The sequence below is a fragment of the Podarcis melisellensis genome (assembly GCF_964234715.1).
Source record: "Podarcis melisellensis genome assembly, chromosome: 16".
Taxonomy (NCBI): Eukaryota; Metazoa; Chordata; class Lepidosauria; order Squamata; family Lacertidae; genus Podarcis; species Podarcis melisellensis.
Genome location: NC_138533.1, coordinates 22,857,867 through 22,884,430, shown reverse-complemented (window position 1 = coordinate 22,884,430; position 26,564 = coordinate 22,857,867). Strand labels below are relative to the sequence as shown.

General features: G+C 41.3%; 1 protein-coding gene and 1 long non-coding RNA gene across 10 annotated transcripts in view; both read left to right on the top strand.

The window, feature by feature from the left end:
• The window catches only part of LOC309359162, a 51,653-nt gene that overhangs the window by 19,270 nt on the left and 5,819 nt on the right, over positions 1–26,564 (top strand). The gene's annotated exons all lie outside the window — the stretch shown is intronic.
• HORMAD2 (HORMA domain containing 2) lies at positions 424–26,283 on the top strand. 9 transcript variants are annotated; one of them, XM_081892499.1, is made up of 12 exons: positions 456–904; positions 1,009–1,153; positions 1,845–1,908; positions 2,193–2,232; positions 4,134–4,154; positions 6,463–6,489; positions 8,768–8,835; positions 11,266–11,423; positions 13,685–13,938; positions 14,589–14,685; positions 16,117–16,166; positions 24,831–26,283. In XM_081892499.1, the coding sequence occupies exons 1-12, from the start codon at positions 854–856 to the stop codon at positions 24,936–24,938; spliced, it is 1,083 nt and encodes a 360-aa protein (XP_081748625.1). In that variant the 5' UTR covers positions 456–853; the 3' UTR covers positions 24,939–26,283. The 9 variants fall into 9 exon arrangements, with proteins under 9 accessions (XP_081748629.1, XP_081748625.1, XP_081748626.1 ...); XM_081892498.1 differs by having other exon boundaries at positions 524–904; positions 2,196–2,232; positions 13,685–13,950; XM_081892497.1 differs by having other exon boundaries at positions 525–904; positions 13,685–13,950.

Genomic DNA, 26,564 nt, shown 5'->3' with positions numbered 1-26,564 from the left:
GTGCATAAGTAGGCAAACTAAAGGGACACAGGTGGCGCTGTGGGTTAAAGCCTCAGCGCCTAGGACTTGCCGATCGAAAGGTCGGCGGTTCGAATCCCTGCTGCGGGGTGCGCTCCCGCTGCTCGGTCCCAGCGCCTGCCAACCTAGCAGTTCGAAAGCACCTCCGGGTGCAAGTAGATAAATAGGGACCGCTTATCAGCGGGAAGGTAAACGGCGTTTCCGTGTGCAGCTCTGGCTCGCCAGAGCAGCGATGTCACGCTGGCCACGTGACCCGGAAGTGTCTTCGGACAGCGCTGGCCCCTGGCCTCTTAAGTGAGATGGGCGCACAACCCCAGAGTCTGTCAAGACTGGCCCGTACGGGCAGGGGTACCTTTACCTTTACCTTAGGCAAACTAAGGCCCTGGGGCCGGATCCGGCCCAATTGCCTTATAAATCTGGCCCATGGACGAGTACTGGAATCAGCATGTTTCTACATGAGTAGAATGTGTGCTTTTATTTAAAATGCATCTCTGGGTTATTTGTGGGGCATAGGAATTTGTTCTTTTCTTTCCCCAAAAAAATATAGTCCGGCCCCCCACAAGGTCTGAGGGACTGTGGACCGGCCCCCTGTTGAAAAAGTTTGCTGACCCTTGGCGTAGGTCAATCTTGAAAATCAGCCTCCAAAGCTTAATGGTCTTCAAAAACTTTTGCTAGCCTGTCATATTTATGGTAATCATTTGGAGTCTAAACTGGGGCAGCCAGGGAGCAGCTGAAATCCCTGGTTGCCTAGAAGTAACTCTTTCTTATCACAGGCATATCTGTCTTCCTGTAGGTCCAATACTGTACTCCTTGGAAAACAGTTAACTGAACGAATATGGCTACTGCTCAACTCTTGCATATTGGGCAGAAGCCCAAAAATTTGAAGGTACAAAGCAAACCTGTAGTATTATTTTAAGAAGAAAATGTAGACCTCCAATTTATTTATTTGTCTTCTAAAGCAAATAGGAAATATGTTTTCATCACTTTCAGGAAACGTCTCTGTTTCCAAACAGAGTTGCCACTGAGCAGCAGTCTATGGTTTTGGTGAAAAGGCTGCTAGCAGTTTCAATCTCCTGCATAACTTACCTCCGAGGGCTCTTCCCAGAAAGCTCTTATGGAACCTGCTATTTAGATGGTAATTTTTGCTGCCTTTGCCTTTTCTGTTTCATTGAGCTCTTCAGTTATTACATGTCAGGCTTATCCACATTGAAGTTTAGGGATGCTGGTGGCACTGTGGTCTAAACCACTGAGCCTCTTGGGCTTGCTGATCAGAAGGTGGGCAGTTGGAATCTGCATGATGGGGTGAGCTCCTGTTGCTCTGTCCCAGTTCCTGCCAACCTAGCAGTTTGAAAGCACACTGGTGCAAGTAGATAAATAGGTCCCCTGTGGTGGGAACGTAAACGGTGTTTCCATGTGCTCTGGTTTCCATCATGGTGTCCCGTTGTGCCAGAAGCAGTTTAGTCATGCTGGCCACATGACCTGGAAAGCTGTCTGTGGACAAACGCCGGCTCCCTTGGCCTGAAAGCGAGATGAGCTCCACAATCCCATAGTTGCCTTCAACTGGACTTAACCGTCCAGGGGTCCTTTACCTTACATTGAAGGTTAATGTGGATTTGAAGCTGCTCTCTCTGTCTCTGTCTTTGTCTCTGTCTCTCTGTTTGCAAATATAGTGAGATGTACACATAGAAAAAGCACAATGCTTCTGAGTTCCAACGGAAGAGCAGTTAGGTTGAACTTGAAGCCACTTGTCCGGAAGCAGCCAATATTTGGTAGCTGGAAATCAACTTGGCAAACACCAGTTAACTGCATTGTTTTTCTTCCTCCAGACATGTGCCTAAAAATTCTTCGAGAAGATAAAAGCTGCCAGGGTTCACTCCAGATAGTCAAGTGGTAAGAAACAGAAATCCCAAATGATCAAGAAGATACCATAGTGGATATTGATTGTAGCAGATGCCTGGCTCTGCACAAACTCTCTACATACATCCCCAACCAAGGATGGTACAAAAACCAGAGATTTATATAATCCTTACTATTGATTAACTGGGCACAGGTTTTACATTCCAGAGCATTCCTTCATTTTGTTTGCTATGAGCTCTAAACTCCATTTGGCAACTAAGAATGTTATCACTATATATATTTGGATGAATGTTCATTCATTAATATATCTGCTCCAGCAGGATTCAAGGGTGCTTTGATGCGCTGGAAAAGAACTATGTAAGTTTTGATTTCATTTATATTAAACCGTGTTTTAAGTATCATGAGATTTCACCACAAGGTTACAGAAGGCAGAGGAACCTCACTGCAAAATTGTCTGCTCTTCACCTTTTGCCTTGAATGAATTGTCTTGACCAAAGAAAACTGTTCCTCTAGAGATGTAAGGTTTGCCTATGCCATGTCTGCAACTGGAGTGAATATGGAGATGTCCATGAATCAAATCAATTTGCAGACTATTCTGCTGCATGCTGTGCCTGATAGTAACTCAGTAAGTAAGTTTGAACCAGACTTGTAATATATATATATATTATGATAATAAAAAAATTAGATGACCATATCCCAGTCCAAAAGTGCTGCTTGATATGCAGATATTGAACAGATGAAATTTTTCTCTAAAGATGGAGATTCACTGACAGGAAAATCACATTTGCAAAAACAGTTGTCAAAGCATCATTTAAAGAAAAAGATACCTGTCCTAGGTACTTTTCTTTGCTTAGTGCTTGTTACTTTGGTTGCTTATTTTTTTAAGTTATAATGCTAGTTCTTTTGCTATATATCGATGGCCAGGCCAAACACTCTGCAGGATCTCCTGACATTTTTTTTAAGCTTAAAGCATTCACAATAAGTTCTGGTTTTGATCAGAGCAGAGGTGCGGGGAAAATAGTTAAGAGGGGTGCACAGCAATTACAAGGTTCTATTTGTATTTATATTTGTAGCATTTAGAAGCAACCCAGTCTCTTTTGGATCTTTTCTGTGTCATTCTGTTTTGATTTATTATTCAGGTCCAGGTCTGATGTTAAATCTGAAAATCTGTTTCATCCCTGTTGACTATAATAGAGAATCTAAAAATAACTACAACACATTTTCCTTTTCACATAAGTAGATGAAATTATGTTGAGAATGTGAAATCATGACCTGACTCACCCTCATTTGCCTCCTTATTTGGTGTACATACAGAGGCAGCACTTTTTTAGTCCTTTCCCACCATGCTGCCCCTGAAGCTGCTATTAATCTCTCTCTCTCTCTCTCTCTCTCTCTCTCTCTCTCTCTCTCTCTCTCTCTCTCTCTCTGTGTGTGTGTGTGTAGGGGTTGGGGTTCAGGCACAATACAAGTACCCATTTCCCTCTTCCTCTGGGCACCAAAAAGAAGTGTGTGTGATTTAGCACATTACCCTGCACCTGCATTCATAAAAACTAAAATCCCCCACAACCACTTCAAAGGTAAAAAGAAGTCGGCAGATCTAATTTGGCCCTATGAAAGTAGTTGAGATATACCAAACACTGGGTTAAGACTGCCTTTTTCAGTTGCATGTGGTACAGAAACTGATTTTATAAGATTTATACAGGTGGGTGCAACTAAGAAAAGAAATACTGTATACCGGTAAACCTAATGCTACCCTTTTATGTGTAATTAATCCAATTGGCCACAAGATGTCAGTGATGTTTCTTGCAGTTCCATCTACCACTCTAAGTGGGAAAAAGACTATATTTGCACCAGTGAGGGCTCTCTCTCTCCCATCCTTTGGGATTGAGATTTACATCAGGACCACAGCTCAGGAGGGAAAGTTTAACACCCCCCCCCCCCATATGCTGTAGTCTCATTTCTGATAAGTCCTTCCCAGCAACTGCTATTTACAGTAAAGAAAATTTTTGCAATGTTAAATCACATGTAAAAATGGCATCTGAGATATTTCTTTGAGTAAACAATTTAGACTTGAAAAGTTGCATTGTTCAGTCGCCAAGATACCGCAACACATCCAAGTAAAAAAAAGCTGGTTCCCCCGCCCCCTCAGCCCTGAGCTATTGGAAATAGTAGCAGTTGAAGGGAAGAAACGATGGGGACATTTAAAAATGAAATGCTGATTTTTGATCCTTCATTTGTTTTTGTTTTTTGTTTTCCAGCTACATATGGCTGTATTAACAGTAAGTAGTATATGAAATCAATTCACAGAGGATTTCCTCTTCCTCTGTTTGGAAAGAACAAATACTAACTTGGCCTCACCTGCCTTGGGCAAAGATTAAGATATTTCAACAATATATTTTACCTCAATATCCGAACACTTTGCTCAAGTTTTACTTCCCACTGTGATGTACACTCCGCAATCTCTAACTTGTTTGAATATGTTTACAAGTGCCATCTTTACACACCTCCATCTTTTTATAAGGTTTAATACCAGTTCAGTTTGCACCAGTCTCCACCCACCCCAAGCCTCTGGGTATTGTAGTTTGGTGAAAGTGCTGGAAATTCTTTATTAGAAGTTTTAAGTTATTTCATTAAACTACAGTTCACTGTACAGCTCTGGGCCAGCCCAATACATTTTGGCACCTGAGGCGAACCACAAAATAGTATGTCCCCCACCCTTAGCTAGGGAAGAAGGGTTGAGTGAAGATCTACACTGGGAACAAGGGTGGCAGAAGATCAGGAGGGCCTCCTATGGGTCAAAAGCCTCTATAGCAGGCATAGGCAAACTCGGCCCTCCAGAAGTTTTGGGACTCCAGAAGTTTTGGGACTACAACTTCCATCATCCCTAACTCACAGGACCAGTGGTCAGGGATGATGGGAGTTGTAGTCCCAAAACATCTGGAGGGTCGAGTTTGCCTATGCCTGCTCTACAACCTCTACAGAGGCAGCACTGGGGAAGCAGATGATCTGACCTCCAAACGCAGCAGCAGGTGATGTGTTCCATGGAGGCTGGATCTGCTGCTCCTGTGGATCCTGCCACCTTAGGCGGTCACCTCACCTTGCCTCATGCAGGAGGGGCAGCAGCCCTGGTACAGCTGATAAATCACAGACAATAAGTTTGTTAAATGTAGGATTTTTTTTATTTTCTATTGACACAGTAAACACAAGCATAGATTTGCTGTTGGAGTTTGGAAGGATGAATAGGGTCTTTTTCACCACCCTGGTTTTTACTCTACTCTCCCCCATGTTGCAAAGGATAAGAAGCGCTTATCAACCTAAGGGCCACATTCCTTCATGGACAATCTCCTGGGGGATGCATGGCAGTGGTGGGTGGGGATCAGTGGCAATGTGGGCAGAGAAATTGATAGGTCTCTTAGTTTTGTACCGTAGGCTACATTCTGGTCATGCAAAAGTCAGCTTTATACACACACACACCACACATCTCTCCATCCAGACAAGCAGGGAGCATTATCAGAGTTCAAAGACACATTCCAGCCATGCAGAAACACTCCAAGAAGACGCAGAGAGGAATGTGGCCTGGAGATTGCTTGGGGGCTGGATAAAAAGGTCTAGGGGGCTGACAGTCCCCCACCCACTGAACAGCAAGCTCCACACACCACACTTTGCAAATAGCTTAAATGATTGGTTATAAAAGCTTATTCTTCTTGCAGTCTGTTGTTCATTTAGTTTTGACTGTCCCCGTTAAGTAGTGGCCAGGAGAGGGCAGTTTTTCACTTTGCATGGTAGACTATTGTGGCTGTTACACTCGAAGTAAAACCAGTCTCATTGCCCTAATGAACCTCTCCAGACAAGTGTTTTATGGCAGGTGCATTCTGCATCATGTTCTTAACACAATAATAGTGCATTAGTGGTGGATTTATTCTGGTTTAGTTTATTCTGAGATACTTCCCCAATGCTACCATATTATTTCTGTCTGGAGGGACAGTGCAACAAAAGGCAGAACAAAAATAAACCAGAACATTTGTATGTATAAAAAATATAGCAAGTTATGGGATTTTGCACTGATTGGAAGTAAAGCAGTGTGTGAGCCCCAAAAATTTTACAGGCACAAACAGTATTGAAAGTGGGATCATGTGTGACTGCCCCAATAGCATCCAGAGAACAAGTAATCATGAATGTGCCCTAAAAATTATGTCAGGAGAGGTCCCATGTTTCTGTAGTTGCTACACTGAGATATTATGATTGACATTTCCACAGGGAAATGTGTATTAAAATCTGTTGGCTTTATTAAAAACTATTAAAATTAGAAGTCTTGAATATTGGGTGGTTTAGTAAACTGACTATAGAAATCTATGTGGGTGCTGCTGCTTTATTAATTCCCTGAATGAGAGCTGGGGTTATGGAAAGTTTTGCAAGACAGATATTTATATACACTTCTCACAGTTTCACAGTTTGTATGACTAGTTACAGATCCAGGAAGGATGAGTAAAAAAAAATCCTGCAGTGAGATTTATAGTCCACCTGTGATCAAACAGAATTGTACTTGCTTCATTTTTACTATGAAAATTCAATGCTTTCTTAAAACAGATCTATACCAACCCTAAAGAACCTGAGGTAAGAGAAAGTCAAAAATCAAGTAGGCAGAAATTATGCTTTATGTTCAAGTTAGCCAGAATCTCAGCTTCCACCACCAACACATGCAAGCTTGGAACATAGGAAGCTGTGTTATACTGAGTCAGGCCATTGGTCCAGCCAGCTCAGCTTTATCTACAATGACTGGCAGCTGCTCTCTAGGGTTCCAGACACAGATCTATCCAGACCTTCTTTGAGATGCTGAAGATTGAACCTGGGAGCTTTTGCATGCAAAGCTGGTGAGCTAAAGCTCTTTCCTTTGCTAAATAGAGAGAGAACACAGCTTTATTTTAAAAAAGAAAACCAGCAAAGGCACTCCTAGACAATCATTTATAAGATCTACAATCATCACTAGGACTAAGCTGAAGCCATGTGTCTTACTTCAGTTTCCAATTGCCTATAGGATCTGTCAGCAGCTGAAGGAAGTGTCTGGCAACAAGCCCTCCTTTTGCCATTATGGTTGGCTTTAGAACATACACAGTCAGCAGAAGAGGGAGGTGTCAAAACCAGCTTGCAGTTTTTATCCTGAATTATTATGATTTTTATTTGATTTTTTTTTTGGTATCATTTTTGTTCATTGTAAATGCTTTGTGCAATTTTGATAGCTGTCTTGATCATCCTAATGAGAAGGCAGAATGTGAATTTAATTAATACACATTTGAGTAGGGACGCAGGTGGCGCTGTGGGTTAAACCACAGAGCCTATGGCTTGCCGATCGGAAGGTTGGCATTTCAAATTCCTGCGATGAGGTGAGCTCCTGTTGCTCGGTCCCTGCTCCTGCCAACCTAGCAGTTCGAAAGCACACAGTGCAAGCAGATAAATAGGTACTGCTCCGGCGGGAAGGTAAATGGTGTTTCCGTGCGCTGCTCTGGTTTGCCAGAAGTGGCTTAGTCATGCTGACCACATGACACGGAAGCTGTACATCGGCTCCCTCGGCCAGTAAAACGAGATAAGCGCCACAACCCCAGAGTCGTCCGCGACTGAACCTAATGATCAGGGGTCCCTTTACTTTCTTTTCATTTGAGTATAATCACAGCATCTCCCACTCTTAGTTAGTGAACTCATTTATGCTTACAGTGGTACCTCTACTTAAGAACTTAATTCATTTCTGGAGGTCCGTTCTTAAACTGAAACTGTTCTTAACCTGAGGTACCACTTTAGCTAATGGGGCCTCCAGCTGCCACCGCACCGCCGGAGCACGATTTCTTCTTCTCATCCTGAAGCAAAGTTCTTAACTCAAGGTACTATTTCTGGGTTAGTGGAGTCTGTAACCTGAAGCATCTGTACCACTGTAATTCAGAACAAGCAAACCATTTCATTTTATTTATTTTTTGCCCTCCTTCAGCTGTTTATTTTTTCCATACACATTTTTTTTTTTAGCATGACAGATGAGTTAGGCTGGCACAATTGTACACAGAGTACTAAATGCTCCAGCTAATTAGAGCCAAAGTAATGTAATAAATGGTCTGTGTATGGATAAAATAACATTTTATAGGACCAACATAAAGTTTTCTGTGTAATGGCATCAAGTGTGGGACTGTCCTTAATACAACACAGTAATGATATCTAAGGACAAAGCATCAACTTGAAGAAGGGAGTAAAATGTCAACAGATAGCTCATGTGCTTTAATCTAAGGCAGGGGTCAGCAACCCGTGGCTCTGGAGCTGCATGTTGCTCTTTTACACCTTTGCCGCGGCTCTGGGGCGGATACTAGCGAGGGGAGGAGGCGCATTGTGCACCCCGACACTCCCCACTGTGGCAGGCACTGTACTGGCTGTGACGTTGCATGGGGTGGTTCGTGCGTTAGTCACGCACTGTCCCGACGTCACCTTCCCGCCCGCTACATTGTAAGGGGCATGTACGCTGGTCACTGCATTGAAAGGGGGCATGTACGCTGGTCACTGTTTTGAAGGGGAGTGAAGAACACACACACACAAAAGGTAACTTGTTAATTTAACGTTTATTTCTATGAGGAGGAGTAATTCTGAGGGGTCAAACAAAGAAATAATAAAAAAGTGACAAAAAAGTTATTTTTATAATGACGAGTTTTGCGGCTCCCAGTTTTTTTTTCTTCGGAAATGGGTCCAAGTGGCTCTTTTTGTCTTAAAGGTTGCAGACCCCTGATCTAAGGAGATGGAAAACACTTTCTGAGATCTCATTTGGGAATTATTATATGGCTAGAACATCCCATGATGGTCAGAAGTCTATTTGTTACAGTAGCAAGTTACAATCGGTTTTGCTCTGCTTTTCAATCTCCAGCACATGACAGAATTCTACCGGTTCAAGTTCAAGTATTCAAGGAATGGACCTCAGATGGACTTTGATAGGTAAACACTTCATCATTTAATTTCTCGGGCAAATGCCTTGAGAGAGATGCTTGCCTTAAAACAGGGATGGGAAACCCTTTTCAGCTTGTGAGCAACACTCCTTCATGGGAAACCTTCCAGGGGCCACATGCCAGCCCTGAGGCATAGGCAGTGCCAGAAACTAAAAGGAGCAGAGTCTATGTTTTTTTACAGAAGGCTATCCAGCAGTCAGAGGTTTCTACACTTCTCTCCATCCTCTATCCAGGGAAGCAAGAGGTATTATTCAAGGACACATCAGAACCAGGCAAAAGCTCTAGAGGAGGGGCAGTGAAGGGGATAGTCTGAAGAGAGTCCTGAGGGCTGGACAGAGGCCTGGGGGGCTGCATTTGGTTCCCTATCCCTGCCTTGAAGTGTTTAATTTGAGAAAAGTGCTCTTATGCAGACAGACTATTGTTTTATTTATTTATTTATTTATTTATTGTGTAGTGCCTTTTCACATGCAAACTACTTTGCATGTCTCCTACAACAAGCCTGTGAATTAGACAACTATAAGATTTATCTTTACAGTACTAAGGGTGCAATCACGTTTCTACCTCCTAAGGAATAAATCATATTAAATACAGTTGGACTTGCTTCAGGACAAGATCAGGATCAGACAGAGACAGGATCAGAGTGGCCTCAGGCCATCTTCTGATTTGACAGATGAACTGAGATGTATTACGGTAATTGGACTGACTTTCCTGTCAGATGGTGCTTTCCCCACCACTGCCACCAGGTGGCACAAATGTGGAACTGTAGTTTGTAAACAGTTCCACAACATCATATACAGTACCATCTAGTTAAAATACCCTGTACAACTTAGAATTCAGATTTTATTTGATAAGCCGCTTCACAAGGTACTCATGATATAACTCCATGGTGGAAAAAAATGTTAATGTGATTTGGCACTTTCAATTATCCTCTTGAATATCTCACCACTCTTTTTGCACCTAGTCTTCTCGCTGTGTGAACTGGAGCTAGATGTCAAGATCTGGGTTACAGATTTAGAGGTGCTGAAATAAACCTGTTCAGCTTGCTTTAATTAAATCTTTCTTAGAAGGATGAGCACATACTCTCCAGTGGCAATCTGATGGTTTCTGAAATTGCTTTCTTATTTCTTAGATAGGATTCATAGATACAAATGCTGAACAAATAAGTATTCATAACCATTTTTAATTTTGGAGCTGTGCCCTTTCCACAGTCATAGTGTCAATTCATGTGTTAATGACAAATTTTGTAATTCTAGGCAGTAGCCCACTGCAAATCTGTCTTTCCTATTTATCTTGATTATAGTGGTGAAAAGACTCTGCAGCCCTTTTATATCCTTACTGTAAAATGTGTCAGTGGGTGTTCTATATTTGCCAGTGGGGCATAAGTGGCAGTGGTTGCTTTTGTGACTGAAAATCATTTTGCTATTTTGGCTTCTACTGGTGCTGTGAGATTGATGTTCAAATCCTGTAGAATGGTTAGATGCAATAGCCAACACATACACACTGGTTTGCGTTGGTATAACTACAATGTTATCCTAAGTCTGGCAACTCAATGTGCAGTCTTATCAGAAGAGGCTGCAGCAGCATATCACTGCACATGTTGCTTTGCTGTAAGTAGATCTGTGATAGCTGAAGTGTCTTCAGATGGCACATAACTCTTGTTCTGTCCTTGGCCCTCTTTCCATGTGTCTTCCACTCATTTAGGGAAGGTATAATGACAAAGAACACTTCAGAGTCAGTTCTAATGTTCCATAGGTTGCTCGCTCCCACAAATAATTTATCACGTGAAATTATATGATTATAGTACTGTGAACTCATGTAAGATCATTGCTCTGATTCCACGAAACAGACACGTTGTTAAAAAAATTCCAACAGATGCAATCAGATTTGCAATCTTGTGTGTGTTAAAGGCTTTCATGTCACACTACTCATGCAACTAGTGTTCACACGAGCAGTTATTCATGAGAGCAGAACTGTCCATGACTGTCAATGGCACATCATCTTGCGACTGACTCATGCTCCTGTGGGTTCAAACTCCTAGGGTTGGCTCATAGGTTGGGGGAAGGACCAAAGTTCAGTAGCAGAGCACATGCTTTCCATGCAAAAGGCCCAAAGGTTTGGGAAAGACCCCTGCCAATGGAATCAGTGGTTTGACATAGCACATGTCAGCTTCCCATGTTGTCAGTACACAGCTATGCATTGCGCTGGTATTGCATAGAAAGTAGTGTCCCTTGCATCTGATCCTGCACATCTATTTTCTGGTCCAGTAGCTTGTTTTATAGGATTATATTGAACTTCAGCTCCTTGATTCAGTAAACTGTTTCTTGGTACCTGTTGAGTGTATCTACTTTTAAAGTTTGTTTTATGCCTTAATGTTGAGCCATATGATTTGGAGCAGACTTTGACTTCTTTATTGTTTCAGTGGTGACACTCAAGGGAGCTTTACAAATGGAGGGACCAGTGAGGAAATTAAGCAAGCCAGCATCTTGTTGATCCGCAAACTGTATGTCTTAATGCAGAATCTTGGACCGCTGCCTAATGACATTACATTGACCATGAAACTGTTCTACTACAATGATGGTAGGTGATGAGATTCCACCTTTCTTTGCTTCCCTTAATTTAATTCCAAGGACTAGCACAAGGAAATTGGGGGACTGCTATCAAAATGTATGTCAGAGTTTGCAGCTTGGAGGCAAATTGGTTGTCAAGGTGGGCAGTGGAAAGGAATGGAGGGATCGTGTGAGAACAGCTACATACCTAAGTGGTTCCTTGTCATCCTAGAAAAATGTGACAAGTGGGGGACCACAGGGTTCTGTCCGCAGGGTTCTGTTCTTGTTTAAGATCTTTATAAATGACTTGGATGAAGGTATTGTGGTTATGCTCATCCAAACAAACTGGGAAGGGTAGCCAATACTTCAGAAAACAGAATCAGGATTCAAGATGACCTTAACAGATTGGAGAAGTGGGCCAAAACTAATAAAATGAATTTCAGTAATGACAAATGTAAGGTTTTAGGTTGAACAAACAGCTGCACAGACAAAAGATGGGAGACACCTGGCTTGACGGTAAAGGTAAAGGGACCCCTGACCATTGGGTCCAGTCGTGGCCGACTCTGGGGTTGCGACGCTCATCTCGCTTTATTGGCCGAGGGAGCCAGCGTACAGCTTCTGGGTCATGTGGCCAGCATGACTAAGCCGCTTCTGGCGAACGTGCTTTCAAACTGCTAGGTTGGCAGGAGCAGGGACCAAGCAACGGGAGCTCATCCCGTCGCAGGGATTCGAAACGCCGACCTTCTGATCGGCAGGTCCAAGGTTTTGTGGTTTAACCCACAGTGCCACCCGCGTCCCTGGCTTGACAGTAGTACATGTGAAAAAGATCTAGGGGTCTTCGTAGACAACAAACCTGAGTCAACAGTGTCATGCAGCTGCAAAGAAACCTAATGCTATTCTAGGCTGCATCAACAGAGTATAGTATCCCAATTAAGAGAAGTAATAGTCCTGCTCTATTCTGTCTTGGTCAGAGCACCTCTAGAGAACCACAATTTAAGAAAAAATACTGACATGATGGATCATGTGCAGTGGAGGACTACTAAGATGATAAAAGGTCTGGAAGCAGAGCCTTATGAGGAACAGTTGAGGGAGTCGCTATGTTTGGCCTGGATAAGAGGAGACAGAGGGGAAATATGATAGCCATCTTCAAATATAAAAAATGCTGTCACATGGAAGGGGAAGCAGGCTTGTTTTCTCCTGCTCTGGAGGCTAGGGCCTGAATCAACAGGTTCAAATGAGAAAAAAAGGAGATTGTGTGGCAAGGTCCCAATACCTTCTGGGATGTTGGAATAAAGACACATGAAACCAGTATTTTAGATTAATGGGCAAAAAAGGCCACAACTTTATTGGTTACAGAATGTGAGTGGTATTGGCTTAGGCATTGGAAACGAAATGACTATATCTGACTCCTGCCCATCTGCAGGAAGTCTTGGAAGGGTTAACCACCAGTTGGGGGAAGCCCTGCTGATGCACATCAACTAGGTACTCTCCCGGGGTCACTGCTAGGGGTCGTGCCATGGCCCTAGCCCCCCATCTGGGGCGTTGGACAGAGACCACGCCCCTCGGATTTCTTTAACGGAATACCCTTGAATTAGGAGGGCTAGGTGATGGCCACTATCTCTCCTCACCTAGCAAGCTTGTTTTCTCCTGCTCTGGAGACTAGGATCTGAACCAACGGGTTCAAGTTACAAGAAAGGAGATTCCAACTAAACATCAGGAATAACTTTCTGACAGTAAGAGCTGTTCACCTCCCTCAGGAGGTAGTGGGCTCTCCTTCCTTGAAGGTTTTAAAGCAGAGGTTGGATGGGATGCTTTAATTGAGATTCCAGCATAGTAAGAAGTTGGACTCACTAGGTGACCCCTTGAGTTCATTCCAAGTTAACAATTCTCTGATTCTTATGTAAGCCATTCTGGGAACTTCTTTTGACTGAAAAGCGGTGTTAAAATGCTATATATATATAAATAAATAAATAAATAAATAAATAAATAAATAAATAAATAAATGTTGGAACAAATAATTCATTTTGATAATTTCATTGTTTTATTATCTTCATAAACCACTTTGCAGGGCTTTTTTAAAAAAACAATCAAGTGGTATTTAATTCTTTGACATAAATAATAAATAAACAAGAGATGCACAAAATAACATGGAGCACAATATCTAATGAACTAACCATGGTTGTTTTTTTCGATTTTCTTCAGCTGCCTAGCCTAGCTTCTTGCTCTGGGGCCTGCATTTGCCTTTTGCTTCAGACTGTGCAGCACAGGATTTCATATGTCTTTCCTTTGCAGTCACACCCAATGATTACCAACCCCCTGGCTTTAAGGAAGGCAACATCTCTGATTGCCTGCTTTTTGATGGTGAACCAGTGAACCTCAAAGTCGGGTCAGTCTCCACTGGGTTCCACATTATGAAAGTGAGAGTAACAACAGATAGCAAACGGATGGGGTTGCTGGAGAGCAATCTGGTTGAGGAGAATGGTTCCACTGAGATCTCCCATCAGGGGCTAGACTGTGATGAGGAAGAAGAGGAAGGCAGCACTAAAGTAAAGGAAGAGGTTATATACAATATCATTTTCCTGAATCCATTGTGTGTATGTGTTGTAGTAGGGGAGCAGCCCTGTATTGGGAAATTTTTAATGTCTGATGTTTTACAATTTTTTATGTGCTGTAAGGTGCCCAGAGTTGCTGGGGAGACCCAGCCAGATGGGTGGAGTATAAATAATAAAATTATTATTACTGTTACTACTACTTAAAATTCTAGATTTAAAAGGGATTGAATGGTGGTTGTGTTTGACCATGCTGCTGAAAGAAAACATCCTATTATTAAAGCATCCACTGCAGAATATCTGTTCAGTCTTTCTCCAGGACAGGTTGTTTCACAGGCAGGATGGTGAACTGCTGAACAGTCCTTATGCTCAAGAAGTTATTTCTAAGGGCACATCCAGATGTTTGATATGGGTTTAAAAAACCCCAAAACCCCCCAGCAACAACAAACCACCAGGGTTGTATAGAAAGGAACAAAGGAAGTTCCAAAATTAATCAATGGAATAATAACTCAAAATCACATATTATTGTTTGCAAAATAATTAACTAATTAGCAGAGTTAGTCATGAACATGCAGATAACTCTTCCCTGTACTGAACTGTACTGAACTGAATAAAAAAGAATCCCTGTGCTGTAAATTGTTTTACAGAACCTTCAGGTTGATGGCATGGAGAAAAACAGGATGCATGAAGGGAATGCAGATTCAGAAGGCAAAAACAGTGTTTTTTTAAATCAAAAGGGAGCAGGTATTTCTTTATTCATTTGAAATATTTTTGTGCCACCTTTAACAGTGATAACCTTCTCAAAGTAATTTATAGAATATAAAGCTATATAAAAAATATACTAGTAATGGTTAAAATGATAACTATCAAATATGAGACCAAAAATCAGTTAATAGCAATTATAAACATCAGAAATAGCCAGGCACTTAAGGTCTGTTTATAGTCAGCAATGAACTAGGCGTATGTCACAGAGAAGAGCAGGTCATAGGGATGGGGCCACCACAGAAAGGCCCAGTCTGATGCTTGCCAAGTGAAGTGCCCTCCCCCTGCAATAGTGTTTTCTGGTATTACCACGGGCTCTTTCTGGGGCCTGTGATAGGTGGGAGTCTATCACTGCAGGTAGACTGTTTAATTCAAGGTCGAACTCAGTGTAATGAGAAACTGTCTAAGCCTGGGACACAGGCAAGCAAATAAGAAAGGGCTGCTACTCAAGATAAAGATTCCTCTTGAGAGTCTGGTGAGGTGAGAACTGGTTAAGTCCAGGGAAAGTGGGTGGCATTTTTATCTACTTTATTTTGCTATTTTGCTCCAAAGGAAATGAATTGGTCTTCTGTGACTTTTGCACTGCATTTCTTTTTCTCAAAACTCCATATTGTTTTGCATCTTGGTAAACTCTTCACTTGTTTCATTAGCCTGTGTGGTCTTAAAGGTAAAGGGACCCCTGCCCATTAGGTCCAGTCGTGGAAAACTCTGGGGTTGCAATGCTCATCTCGCTTTATTGGCCGAGGGAGCTGGCGTACAGCTTCTGGGTCATGTGGTGAGCATGGCAAACTAGAGCAGCGCGCGGAAACACTGTTTACCTTGCTGCCAGAGCGGTACCTATTTATCTACTTGCACTTTGATGTGCTTTCGAACTGCTAGGTTGCTTGGAGCAGGGACCAAGCAACGGGAGCTCACCCCATCGCAGGGATTCGAACTGCCAACCTTCTGATCGGCAAGCCCTAGGCTCTGTGGTTTAACCCATAGCGCCACCCGTGTCCCTGTGTGGTCTTAGCTGGAAGCCATAGCCTACAGTAACTTGCAAGGCTATACTACTTACAGGATCAGAAGTACCATGGCTCTAAATACCAATCACTAGGAAGAATAGTGGGAGAGGGCTACTACTACTTGGGGACTTCCCATAGATACTTAGCTACTGTAGGACACATGGATAGAGATAGTCCTTTGGTCTTATGCAGTAGGGATTATGTTCTTATGACTGATCTGGTGTCCAACTAATAATTTACATTAAAAGAGATGCATTTTAATTTTCCTGATTTAGCTCCTTTATATTCAGTGATTTGTCTGTATTATAAATTTATGTTTATCAAAAAATTTTTTAAAAGGTATCTATTTAAATAATAGAGTATTTTTTAAAAGATATCTACCTGAAACAGCATAATGTTGATATTTCAGAAACATCTAGAAAGACTGGTGTAAAAGGGGCGGAAAAAGCATCTCATCAGGTGAGCATCACTACCTTGTAAATATGATTAACAATTGCTGATTCTCTGACTACCAGTGCCAGTTCAGGGCATTTTTCTGCCTGAAGTGGTATGCAAATGTTCCTCTACCCCTGGCTTGGATCAACACTTCAATAAGTCTTCGTGCACCATGTGAAATCAATTGTTCGCTTCAACTATCCCTGCACCCTGAAGTGACACCTGAAGCTGGAGAATGTGGCTTACTGTCTTTGCTGGCACCACCTAAAGCCAATGTATCTTCATTTCCAGTAGAAGTCCAGGAAGTTTGAAAAATATTTTGCAATAGTGCACAACGGAATATCGCCTAAAAAGCAAAAACCCCAAATTGTGATTTATTTGAAACAGCTAGATCTTCTAGCATTAGGCCACACTTCTAACCAATCCCTAGTGCCACATGATGGTGCCAACATTAGATGAGAACTTAATGCTTGTTTTCAGCTTTTTGGGGATGCTTGGACATCAATGCTGACATTCCTTAAAACAGCAGTAGTTGTGTTGCTTCTGTCAAGATGTAAAATCCTTTAGTATTCAAATTAGATTGAGGAGGGGGGAATTCGTAATCTCTGGATTACAAATGTGCCATGGTTTTGGAACTTCTTGGTAATGGTTGATGAAATCAAATGACTGTAGAACTGTCTTTGGACTTTGCACACACACACACACCCCCACCCCCTTAGGATTGAAGCCTCAGCTACCTGCCTGCAAGATTAGAGTGGTAAGACTGGCCTGTCTTACAGGACAGCATTTCTGAAATAAGTGTGTGCAGACTTTGAACACCACAAAAGTGCTATATGAATTATTATGCCAATGATTTTGCAAACCATTAAAAGGTTTCTTTTAAAATTATTTTAACTGTTTGCAATGTACAGCACACAGTAATGCATAGCCAGATGAAGGTGATAATAGAAACCTATGTAAGGGAAAATATACTTCAGCTGAGGAGGACAAGGGTACTGCTAGAGGGTTTGGCTTCATAGAGTAAAAAATGCTCGTTAACCCTGTGTCAGCCCAAAACATTTCAGTGCTTGAGGTAGAAAGTCTCAGTGGCAGCACAGGACAAAAATATACATACTGTAATATATTAAATAACTGAAAGTTTGGCACCCTGTAATGGTGTCCAAACTTTGACCCATGAGGCTACTGACTCAGTGTATGTGGTATATTTTGAAATGATGACATGACATTTTGTCTGAAGTAATCATTGAGTAAGTTTAGGGCTTGTTCACGTCAGCCCTTGTCTCTTGTATGAAAAAATAGGAAGGCTACAATTTTGCACTTCCTTTACTCAGCAGTCTGAAAGTGCTGACTCATTGAAAACACACTGTGGATAGTGGCCCTCATTAAAATGGCATGATTCATGCATGCTGTAGATTTAAATTTGATGGCTTGTATTAAAGTAGAACACGTTAGTACTGGGCACTCTACTGTCAAGGAATAGATGTGGGCACATTCTTCCCTGTACTTTTTGTCACCACAGTAATTAATTTCTAGCATAAATAAATAACCATTTTCATTGGCAATTTTATCAATGGGGAAATGGACTGCCATTTTTCAGAGACTCTTTTGACTGCAGGCAAGTTCATGTGGACTACATCAGGGGGAAAGAGCACCAGGTTGCTAGACAAAAGCAGTACACTGATCTCAAAATGCCATTACTTTGTGAATGATTCATTCATTCTGTTCCACATACCACAGGGACTTTCCCTTCCCATTGTCTCACTAGGAAGTAGGCAAGCCAAATAAATGATTAGCACATACTTTAGTGGAATTGGGCTCACAAAGAAAACCAGACTACAAAAATTTGAATATAACATTGTGGGTAAGAAAGTGCAGTAAAACGTAGGCAAGAGAGATCAAAGAATGTATTAGGGTGATCTCATTTTGTAGCTGACTCTTCTTTACTTAGCCCGGTATACAGCCAAATTAAGCTGAAGTACTTGGCTCAAGAGGGACGCGGGTGGCGCTGTGGGTTAAACCACAGAGCCTAGGGCTTGCTGATCAGAAGGTCAGCGGTTCGAATTCCCGCAACAGGGTGAGCTCCCGTTGCTCGGTCCCTGCTCCTGCCAACCTAGCAGTTCGAAAGCACGTCAAAGTGCAAGTAGATAAATAGGAACCGCTCTGGCGGGAAGGTAAACGGCGTTTCTATGCACTACTCTGGTTCGCCAGAAGCGGCTTAGTCATGCTGGCCACATGACCCGGAAGCTGTACGCCGGCTCCTTCGGCCAATAAAGTGAGATGAGCGCCGCAACCCCAGAGTCGGCTACGACTGGACCTAATGGTCAGGGGTCCCTTTACCGTTACCTTTACTTGGCTCAAGAGCTAACCAATAGAGAGATGGGAACCTGTGGTCCTCCATGTGTTGATCGCACCATCTCAGACTATTCCTATATATTGGCAACTTTGGCTGGAGCAGATGGGAGACAACAGGAGGGCCACAGATTTCCCATCCCTGTGCTAACGCATGTAAGTGTGTTCCAAGGCTCTCTTTTAAAAAGTTAAAGTCAGTTCCAAAGGGGAAATTTAGAAATAGAAGGGAAGGCTGCTTAATCCTTTCTGTGTCCACCATTTCTTTACTCTAAATCTCACCCATTTCCTGCCCAAATAACTTCCTCTCCTATAAGATTCAAAGTGTGCATTTGCAAGGATAATGTGTGTTTGGAACCCTGTGCTTAGGAAAGCAGCTTTGAAGGAGGAATTATGAAATGGTGAACAAAGAAAAGGTTAATCAACCCACCCACCTTTGCCAGTTCTCTGCTCTAAACACTCATTCCAGAAAAGGGCTGGGATGCTGTTGTCAATTCCATTAAAACTATTGCATGTACCCTCTCACTTCTCTCTACCTTCTTTTATTCCACTGTTCTCCCTCAGTTCAGACACAGATCAGTTCATGTCAGATCTGAACCCACATCATTTGCATGTGAAATTTTCCCCTTCCTGGTGGATTTCAGTTTCCCAATAGCTTGTCTGGGTTTCTGAGTGCCTACTCATATTCCATAATGGCATATCTCATTGTATCTCTCTATTTCTAATAGGAACTTTTAAGCTAATGATCCAGGCAGTATAGATTTGGGTAACCACAGTAGATTGTATTCAATAACTTCCCTGCTATTTTATCTTTATGTTTTGTCACTTTGAGCTTCAAAGCCATTTTACTTATGTCCGCCATTTTTTTGTAAATAAACATATATTCATTTAGATTAAGAACATATCTGCTGGAGCTGGCTAATGGCCCATCTAACCTAGCATTCTGTTCTCATAGTGCCCAGCCAGATGCTTGTAAGTGGGACCTTTTCTTACATTCATTGGTCTTCGCTAACTCCCTTAAATAAGCAGGATTTCAGCCGGTATTTTTAAAATAATAGTGTCCATTTCAATAACATCTGTGGCATACAAGCATCTCCAGTAACGAGCCCCACAATAATAGTTCCATGAACATGCAGGATCGATACGGTTTCACATATGCGTGTACAGATACATGAGTAGATCTAGTAACAGACTACCCCTATGAAAATTGTTACAATGGAATGGATTATTAAGTTGCTCTGGGTGACCTAAATGTATTTTACTTCTAAATCTCTTCCATTTAGCCTGGCTCTTATAGTGTCTGCCATCCAGCTGGCACACCCATTGCAGTGGTATCACTTTTACTGATCACTCAAACAAGTGCTGTTGCTAGGAAAATGTGGCAGTTCCGACTCACACCCCCTCCAGCCATCAACTGGTTCTTCCCCATCTAGCCATCCATTCTCCACACAGCATGTTAAAAGTGTGACTAAAGAAGTATTGGGGCAGACAGACTTTCCCTAAAAGCAGCTCTCTCTCCTTCGGCAGGAACTCTCAGACATACCTCCATCCTTAACATTGCTCTTGGCAGAAGGACTGCTTTTCCTAGGACAAAGAAAGCTCCAAAGAAGCAACAGGGTGGAGCAGAAACTCTTCCACTGTTGTGATTCCAGGGAAGGGCAGAAAGGATGTTTGCCTGAGACAAGGGCTATCTAGGGAACAGATCTTTTAAAAAGATGAAAATGCCTTTCTTGCAAAGTCACTTTTCTAATGATATACACACACATTCAAATGACAGTGGAGATACTAGTATGGAAAGAATTTCACAGAAAGGGGTGGCTTTACTATTCACTTGCTTTTCATAGTTTCCCTTACCATATTTGGTAAAAAACTAGAGGTATATTTAGGCTTTTTTAAAAAAAAACTATGGAAGATCCTGGTCTTGGGCCTCAAACATTACAAAAAATGACATATTTGAATGAATGGATTCAAGTCTACCATAAGTTTCCCCTGGCATAACCCTGTTTCCTTTTCCCTCATCTTGTTGTTGGCATTCATAGGTCTTGGGAGATGATGGAGTATGAATTTGAGAAGTTGTAGGAGAGGCAGGAATTATTACTAGTTTGGACTCTTGTGCTAGTCAATTAATTAACCTGGCTGTTTGTTTATATTTGGTGCTCCTGATTAAATTATGGGGCCTAATTAAATGGGCATTCTCCCAACATTATGATTTATTTGCTATGGTTTATTTATATACTGTACTTCTTTTTGGCCCAAAGGCTTCCACAACAGTGAACAGCATATTAATACAAAAGAAGGATACAATAAATAAAACTATATATATATATATCCAAATATCTACCAACCACATTCATCCCTTACATCATCTAATCTTGAAGTTCAGCCTCTAGCCTCACTCCTTGCCACACCCTCTCCTCAGTTGCAGTGACCTTTGAAGCAATCTATAACAGGAGAAGAACTAGAGGGAGCAAATTAGTAATCAGTTGGATTACTTACCACCTAACTAAAAGGCATGGGAAAGTCTTAGGTTTACTCCATCCTTCAATCACCTGTACCATCATGGGATGGGAGACAGGCCAAGAAGAGAAGAGTGATATTCTGATGAAGCTGAGACTGGGGAGGCAGCTGCGATAGGCCTGAGAGCCCCGTTTGCTTATGAGCATCCACCTGAGAGCTGAACTGGATTCTTGTTAATATTGCCTAATTGTTTTTTTTGGGGGGGGGAGACTTCATACCGTATTTTTCGCTCTATAAGACGCACCAGACCACAAGACGCATCTAGTTTTTGGAGGAGGAAAACAAGAAAAAAAATATTCTGAATCTCAGAAGCCAGAACAGCAAGAGGGATCACTGCTCAGTGAAAGCAGCAATCCCTCTTGCTGTTCTGGCTTCTGGGATAGCTACGCAGCCTGCATTTGCTCCATAAGATGCACACACATTTCCCCTTACTTTTTAGGAGGGAAAAAATGAGTCTTATAGAGCAAAAAATACGGTAATTTGAGGAGGTTGTGGTAATGAAAATAAGAATTTTCAAGTTGTGAGGTTGAGTTGGGAACTACACATTGTTGTTCCAGTTGGACCTGGAAATGCAGCAGGGAAGATGCAAAGAGCACTCATGTGACTTACAGCTGTCATAAGACTTGGGTTTTTGGTTTTTTTTTAAGAAAAACTCCCTACTCCACTTATCCACCTTTCCTGATAAATGAAGGTCAACCAGTCCCTTTCCAAATTCTTACAAACATTTCCCACCCCCAAAACTTCAGGGGAGTTCTCCCCACCCCTTCCCAAATCACCAAAAGAACTTGAGCCGAAATGTTCATAGAATCATAGAAGTGTAGAGTTGGAATGTACAACAGGGTCATCTAGTCCAATCGCCTCCAATGCAGGAATCTTTTTGCTCAATGTGGGGCTTGAACCCACGACTCTGAGATTAATAGTCTCATGCTCTTCCGACTGAGCTATCCCAGCTTCAGACCATTTCTAATTTGAACTAAATCCTTTGCTTAGGAAGATCTTAAAATTAAACCTTAATTCACGAGATAATGATTTTTCTTTAAAAACTGACTTATCTGTGCCCCAAAACTTATCTTCAGTTTTGCAACAAGGCATGTTTGTACCAGTGTCTCTCCCATTCACTTCAATAGAACTTCTACATTTGAACTTACTTGTGCTGTCAGCTACTTCAATTAGTGTCTGTGCATGGGGTAGGGGAAAGTAGCTGTTTTTGCCTTAGGCATCAAAATGTCTTGGTCTCAGGCCAACCCTGCATGAGGCACAGCAGAAGTCCCTACTCATGCATTTTAAATTCCCAGCCATTTGATGGTGGCTGTGGTGGGGAAGTCAGCTTAATCCTGTGTGCTTAACTTCTCCAGTCTTCAATGAAGACTTTTTAAAGACAGTCCCCTGTGCAAAGGCTGGACTTCTCCTTTTTGATGATGTGGGGATGAGGAGATCACTGCATTAACAGAAGTAACAGAAAACTGTGGGAAATGTTCCTCTATCTAGCAACTCCTGCATTTACTCGTAAGCCTAGGTTGGAAATAGTTGCTTTCTAACAATTTGAGGTTTCCTCCCTTCTATAAAAATAGTTTATTTTTGTTTAAGGTAGAATAATATTTATAGACCAGCTAGAAGAAAGCATTTGAACCCTCAAAAGCAGCATTTCTGCAAAGGAAACGCGGTCCTTGTGGTTGCAGTTCTGCCACTATGTACATGGTAAAGAAGTGCACTGTGAGATCTGGCTGTGTAAAGTTTTATATACTATACCTTGAGCTGTGTGCAATCTGTGGATGTCTAAAAAATAGTCAATGAAATTTCTGCATTTCCATGCATGGAACATGGAACCTCTGGCCCATTAGTTGTTGTTAGATTACAACTTCCACAACCCCTATACATTGGCCATGCTGTCTGGGGCTGATGAGAGTTGAAATCAAACAGCAACTTAAGCATCACAGTTTCTTTATCGCTATTCTGTGCCCAAAAATAATTTATACAGATTACCGTAAATGTTTGTTTTTACATTTATGATTATGATTAATCATCACCATCGTTAAATAATTCCGTGGAGAAGGGAACTTCCCTCAGGGTCAGAAAAATGGAAGGGCAGCCAATTGCAATGAAATAGTGCTGTGGTGCAGGGGTGCCAAGTTGAATAAAATGTTGCGGGGACTGGTAAGCCCCATGCTGCATAATCGATCACATGACATGATGTGCACACACAGTATTTGAATGGCAATGCCCATCAACTCGGGGGGAGGTGTCAAATATTTTATTGGGGGGCGAAGAACCCTCAGCCCCTAGGACGTGGCTCCTATGCTGTTGTGTCACTTAGAAGCCATGGTTACAGCATTCGCTTGGTAGTAGAACATAGAACATGGCCTCATGATGGAACAAGGATGAAAGCTGTAATCCATAACATCTGGAGGGCACTAGGTTGATGAAGGATGCTCTAGTCAGTACTATTCTTGTCCCTCTGCTCTGAACCTTCCCACTACCTGGATACAATTAAAAGACCTGTAACAAAATGCTTTTTCACTGAAAACAAATAAGCTAAGCCTGGGACACAAGGATATTTTGTGGCACAATCTGATTTATGAATACAATTAAAGAAGATTCAGAAAATGGACTGTTGGCCTTGGGCCATGAATGTTGATTAGGGTAGTTGGATGTGACTGTGTGTACTTGCCATTGTTTGATATTGCAGCACATTCAAAAGGCTACAGTCTTCTAAAGCTGTGGCACTCAAACTGTATACTGCGGGTGAATATGACAATTTTGGTTTCTCCCAATTCCTCATTTTTCCATTCTTAAATTTGGTTCTCCATATTTCTACATCAGTTTGTGATTTTTGTTTTAATCCTCATGAACATTAATCAGCAATTTAGTGCAAATTGCTCCTAATAAACACATTTTATACAGTTTTTCCCAATATACACAATTTTGCAAAGCAATTTTCCAGCATATAGATTTGTGTATGTTATATCCACTAATATTCATTTATATGCACACTTTCTCCCAATATATGGATTTTTGTACACATTGCTTGGCCAGAGAGCTGCACTGCAAAATTCAAAGACATACAAATTTCAAAGGGTGGTTTGTTTCAGTTGCTGTATTGTTTCTGATAGTGCAAATTAGGTAAGCCTCTTTTTAAATGCAAACTGAATTTAATTTCTTCTCAAGCACAAAGAAAAGATGCATAATGTCTGACAAGATTCCATGAGAAGCAGGCTTGCTTCTCACTTCCACTAGATATCTTCCCATTCAATGTACAGTTGCAGTTGGATGCTGAGTATGTCGCAGTCTCAACCAGGTCACAGTCTCAACCAAGACCTAGGTAGACAGACCGCTTAATGGTTTTTCTCTCTCCTGTTGCAGCAGTTGAAATGTCCTGTATGATTTTTAATTGTATTTCTCTTGCTTCTTATATTTCTTATATTTTATTTTATTGTATTACAATTTGCACTCCATAGAATTCAGTCTGTAACACAATAAGAAATGACAGGAGAAATGAAAATACATTTTAAGATCAATATTCATAGTTGATGCAGATACGCTGCAGACCAACTGAATGAAGCTTGCAGACCACTGATGGTCCGTGGATCACAATTTGGGAACTCATTCCCTAAAACATGCTCTGGAATATTCTGCAATATGTTACAGTTCCATCAATCTTCCTGCAAGTATTCCTTAGCAGACAAGTTGATGGAGAAAGGTTTAAGGTGATGGGGGAAAGTTTAGTGAATAATACACAGTTTGAAATACACTACTCTAGAGAGGCAGATGTGCCTAGAATTACAAGATATACTGAAGGACCAATCTTCTTTCCCCTTACTCTTGCAGAAATTGAGACTGGACAGTGCTTTTAGCCAGGAGGAAGCAAGTGGCCCAGGGAAGAAGAGGAAGGTCAGCATGCCAGTCAACTCCATTCTTGCAGCTCAGCATCTATGACTGCAATGGACTGCTTTGCTTTGACTATAATGTGCTAGTAGGCATCCTTCCTGTTGACTGTGTCTTCTAATCTTTTACCTGCTTTAGTGAACTCTCCATGCACAGAACATATCTATATTTTGAAGAGGCTATATCTAGTTTTCTGTTTTAAACCCTGTGTGGAATAGACCTGCATATATAAATGTATAGGGTGTAGTTACTTTGATACTGTATAGCTAAGCTAGAATGAACCTACAAAGATTCTATACGGTTTGGGGGTGTTTTGGAGTTGTTGTTTTTGCCACACTGATAGAAACATCCCCCATTCTTTCCTTTCCCGTCATTTCTATTGAGCTTGTATCTGTCACTTGATTATTAATTGGTTATTAAGATGCCACAGTCTGAAAATGCAAGTTGTAGCTCAAACTAGCAGGATATACAGTAGTTGCTTCATTGTCTACTTCCACTTCCACAAGCAGTTGAAGGTTTTGGGGACAGTCACCATAAGATCCTATTTATTCTTTGTAGATGAGAGTACTGGAGATTTGCACTCACGCTCCATAGTCTGTTAATTTACAAATATTCAGGTATTTATCTGCCTTCTGTCCACATAAAAAGTCTCATCTCTCATTCCCTAGCTCACCCCAGGCCAAATTGCCACATGCTACACCTTTTCCCAGAGGGCAGGACTCTTCAGACAACAGCCCCATTTCCTCTCCATTAAGTGACACTGCCCCAAAGTGCTTCATCACAAAGCATATAGTGTGGAATTGCTACACTTGGTTCATATTTTATGGGGAATCTACATCAGGCTGCAGAATATCTGATGCTTTTTAAAAGAATTGAAGAGTAATGCCGTCCCTGCAAGTATAGACTACTTTAGCACTTCTGTCTGTTTAACAGTTCTAGTTATGATATGTGCCGGGGAATCTATTGCCACTTTACACCATTTAAATTTGTATTCTATTTAGTGCTAGAATGCTTTTCCATCTATATTTCTTTTAAAAATGAACATATGCATACAATAGTGCTTAACTGAAATACAGTTATAGGGGTGATTATAAAACTGATATTAAAAAATTCATTTTTCTTTACCATTAATTTTAGCACTTCTTAATTTTTTCCAGTCATCCTAAAACACTTCATAATATTTAAAAACATTTATATTAATTCCTTCCTTTTTGAATATTCTTTATATACCAACTATATTTATCTATATATGCTAAATATAACGCAGCATGAAACTGTGTGTGTGTGTGTGCGTGCATATAAATATAAATGCTTTCTATACTAATATTACAAAGAAAATGAATATATGTATTGTAAATAGATAAATAAATAATTAATTGGCAGTTTCAAAATGTAACTAGCTTGTTTATTTCTTGTGCCAAGTTGCCCAATTCCTTCTTAGCTTCCAAACTCCAACCATTAATAACTTCCTCTCTTTTTCTCCTTAAGCACAGCTGTTAGTTTTACAGTATTTGATTGTTCCAAGAGTTTCCTTAGAAGGCCCATTTAATTAGGTTTTCAACATCTTCCAATGTGTTCTTTACAAGATTCTGGCCAGTGTTATCATAAACAATACTTGCGTTTGGTGTCATGTCATTTTGCATTCCTTTACAAGTTTGAGAGAACTTTCCATTTCAA

Bases quoted from the DNA above. Each gene is read 5' to 3' on its own strand.
- HORMAD2 (XM_081892497.1), top strand. From the start codon at position 854: ATGGCTACTGCTCAACTCTTGCATATTGGGCAGAAGCCCAAAAATTTG. The intron at 6,490-8,767 runs GTAAGAGAAAGT...TTCAATCTCCAG, and splicing joins CCAACCCTAAAGAACCTGAG to CACATGACAGAATTCTACCG. The intron at 14,686-16,116 runs GTATTTCTTTAT...TTGATATTTCAG, and splicing joins TTTAAATCAAAAGGGAGCAG to AAACATCTAGAAAGACTGGT.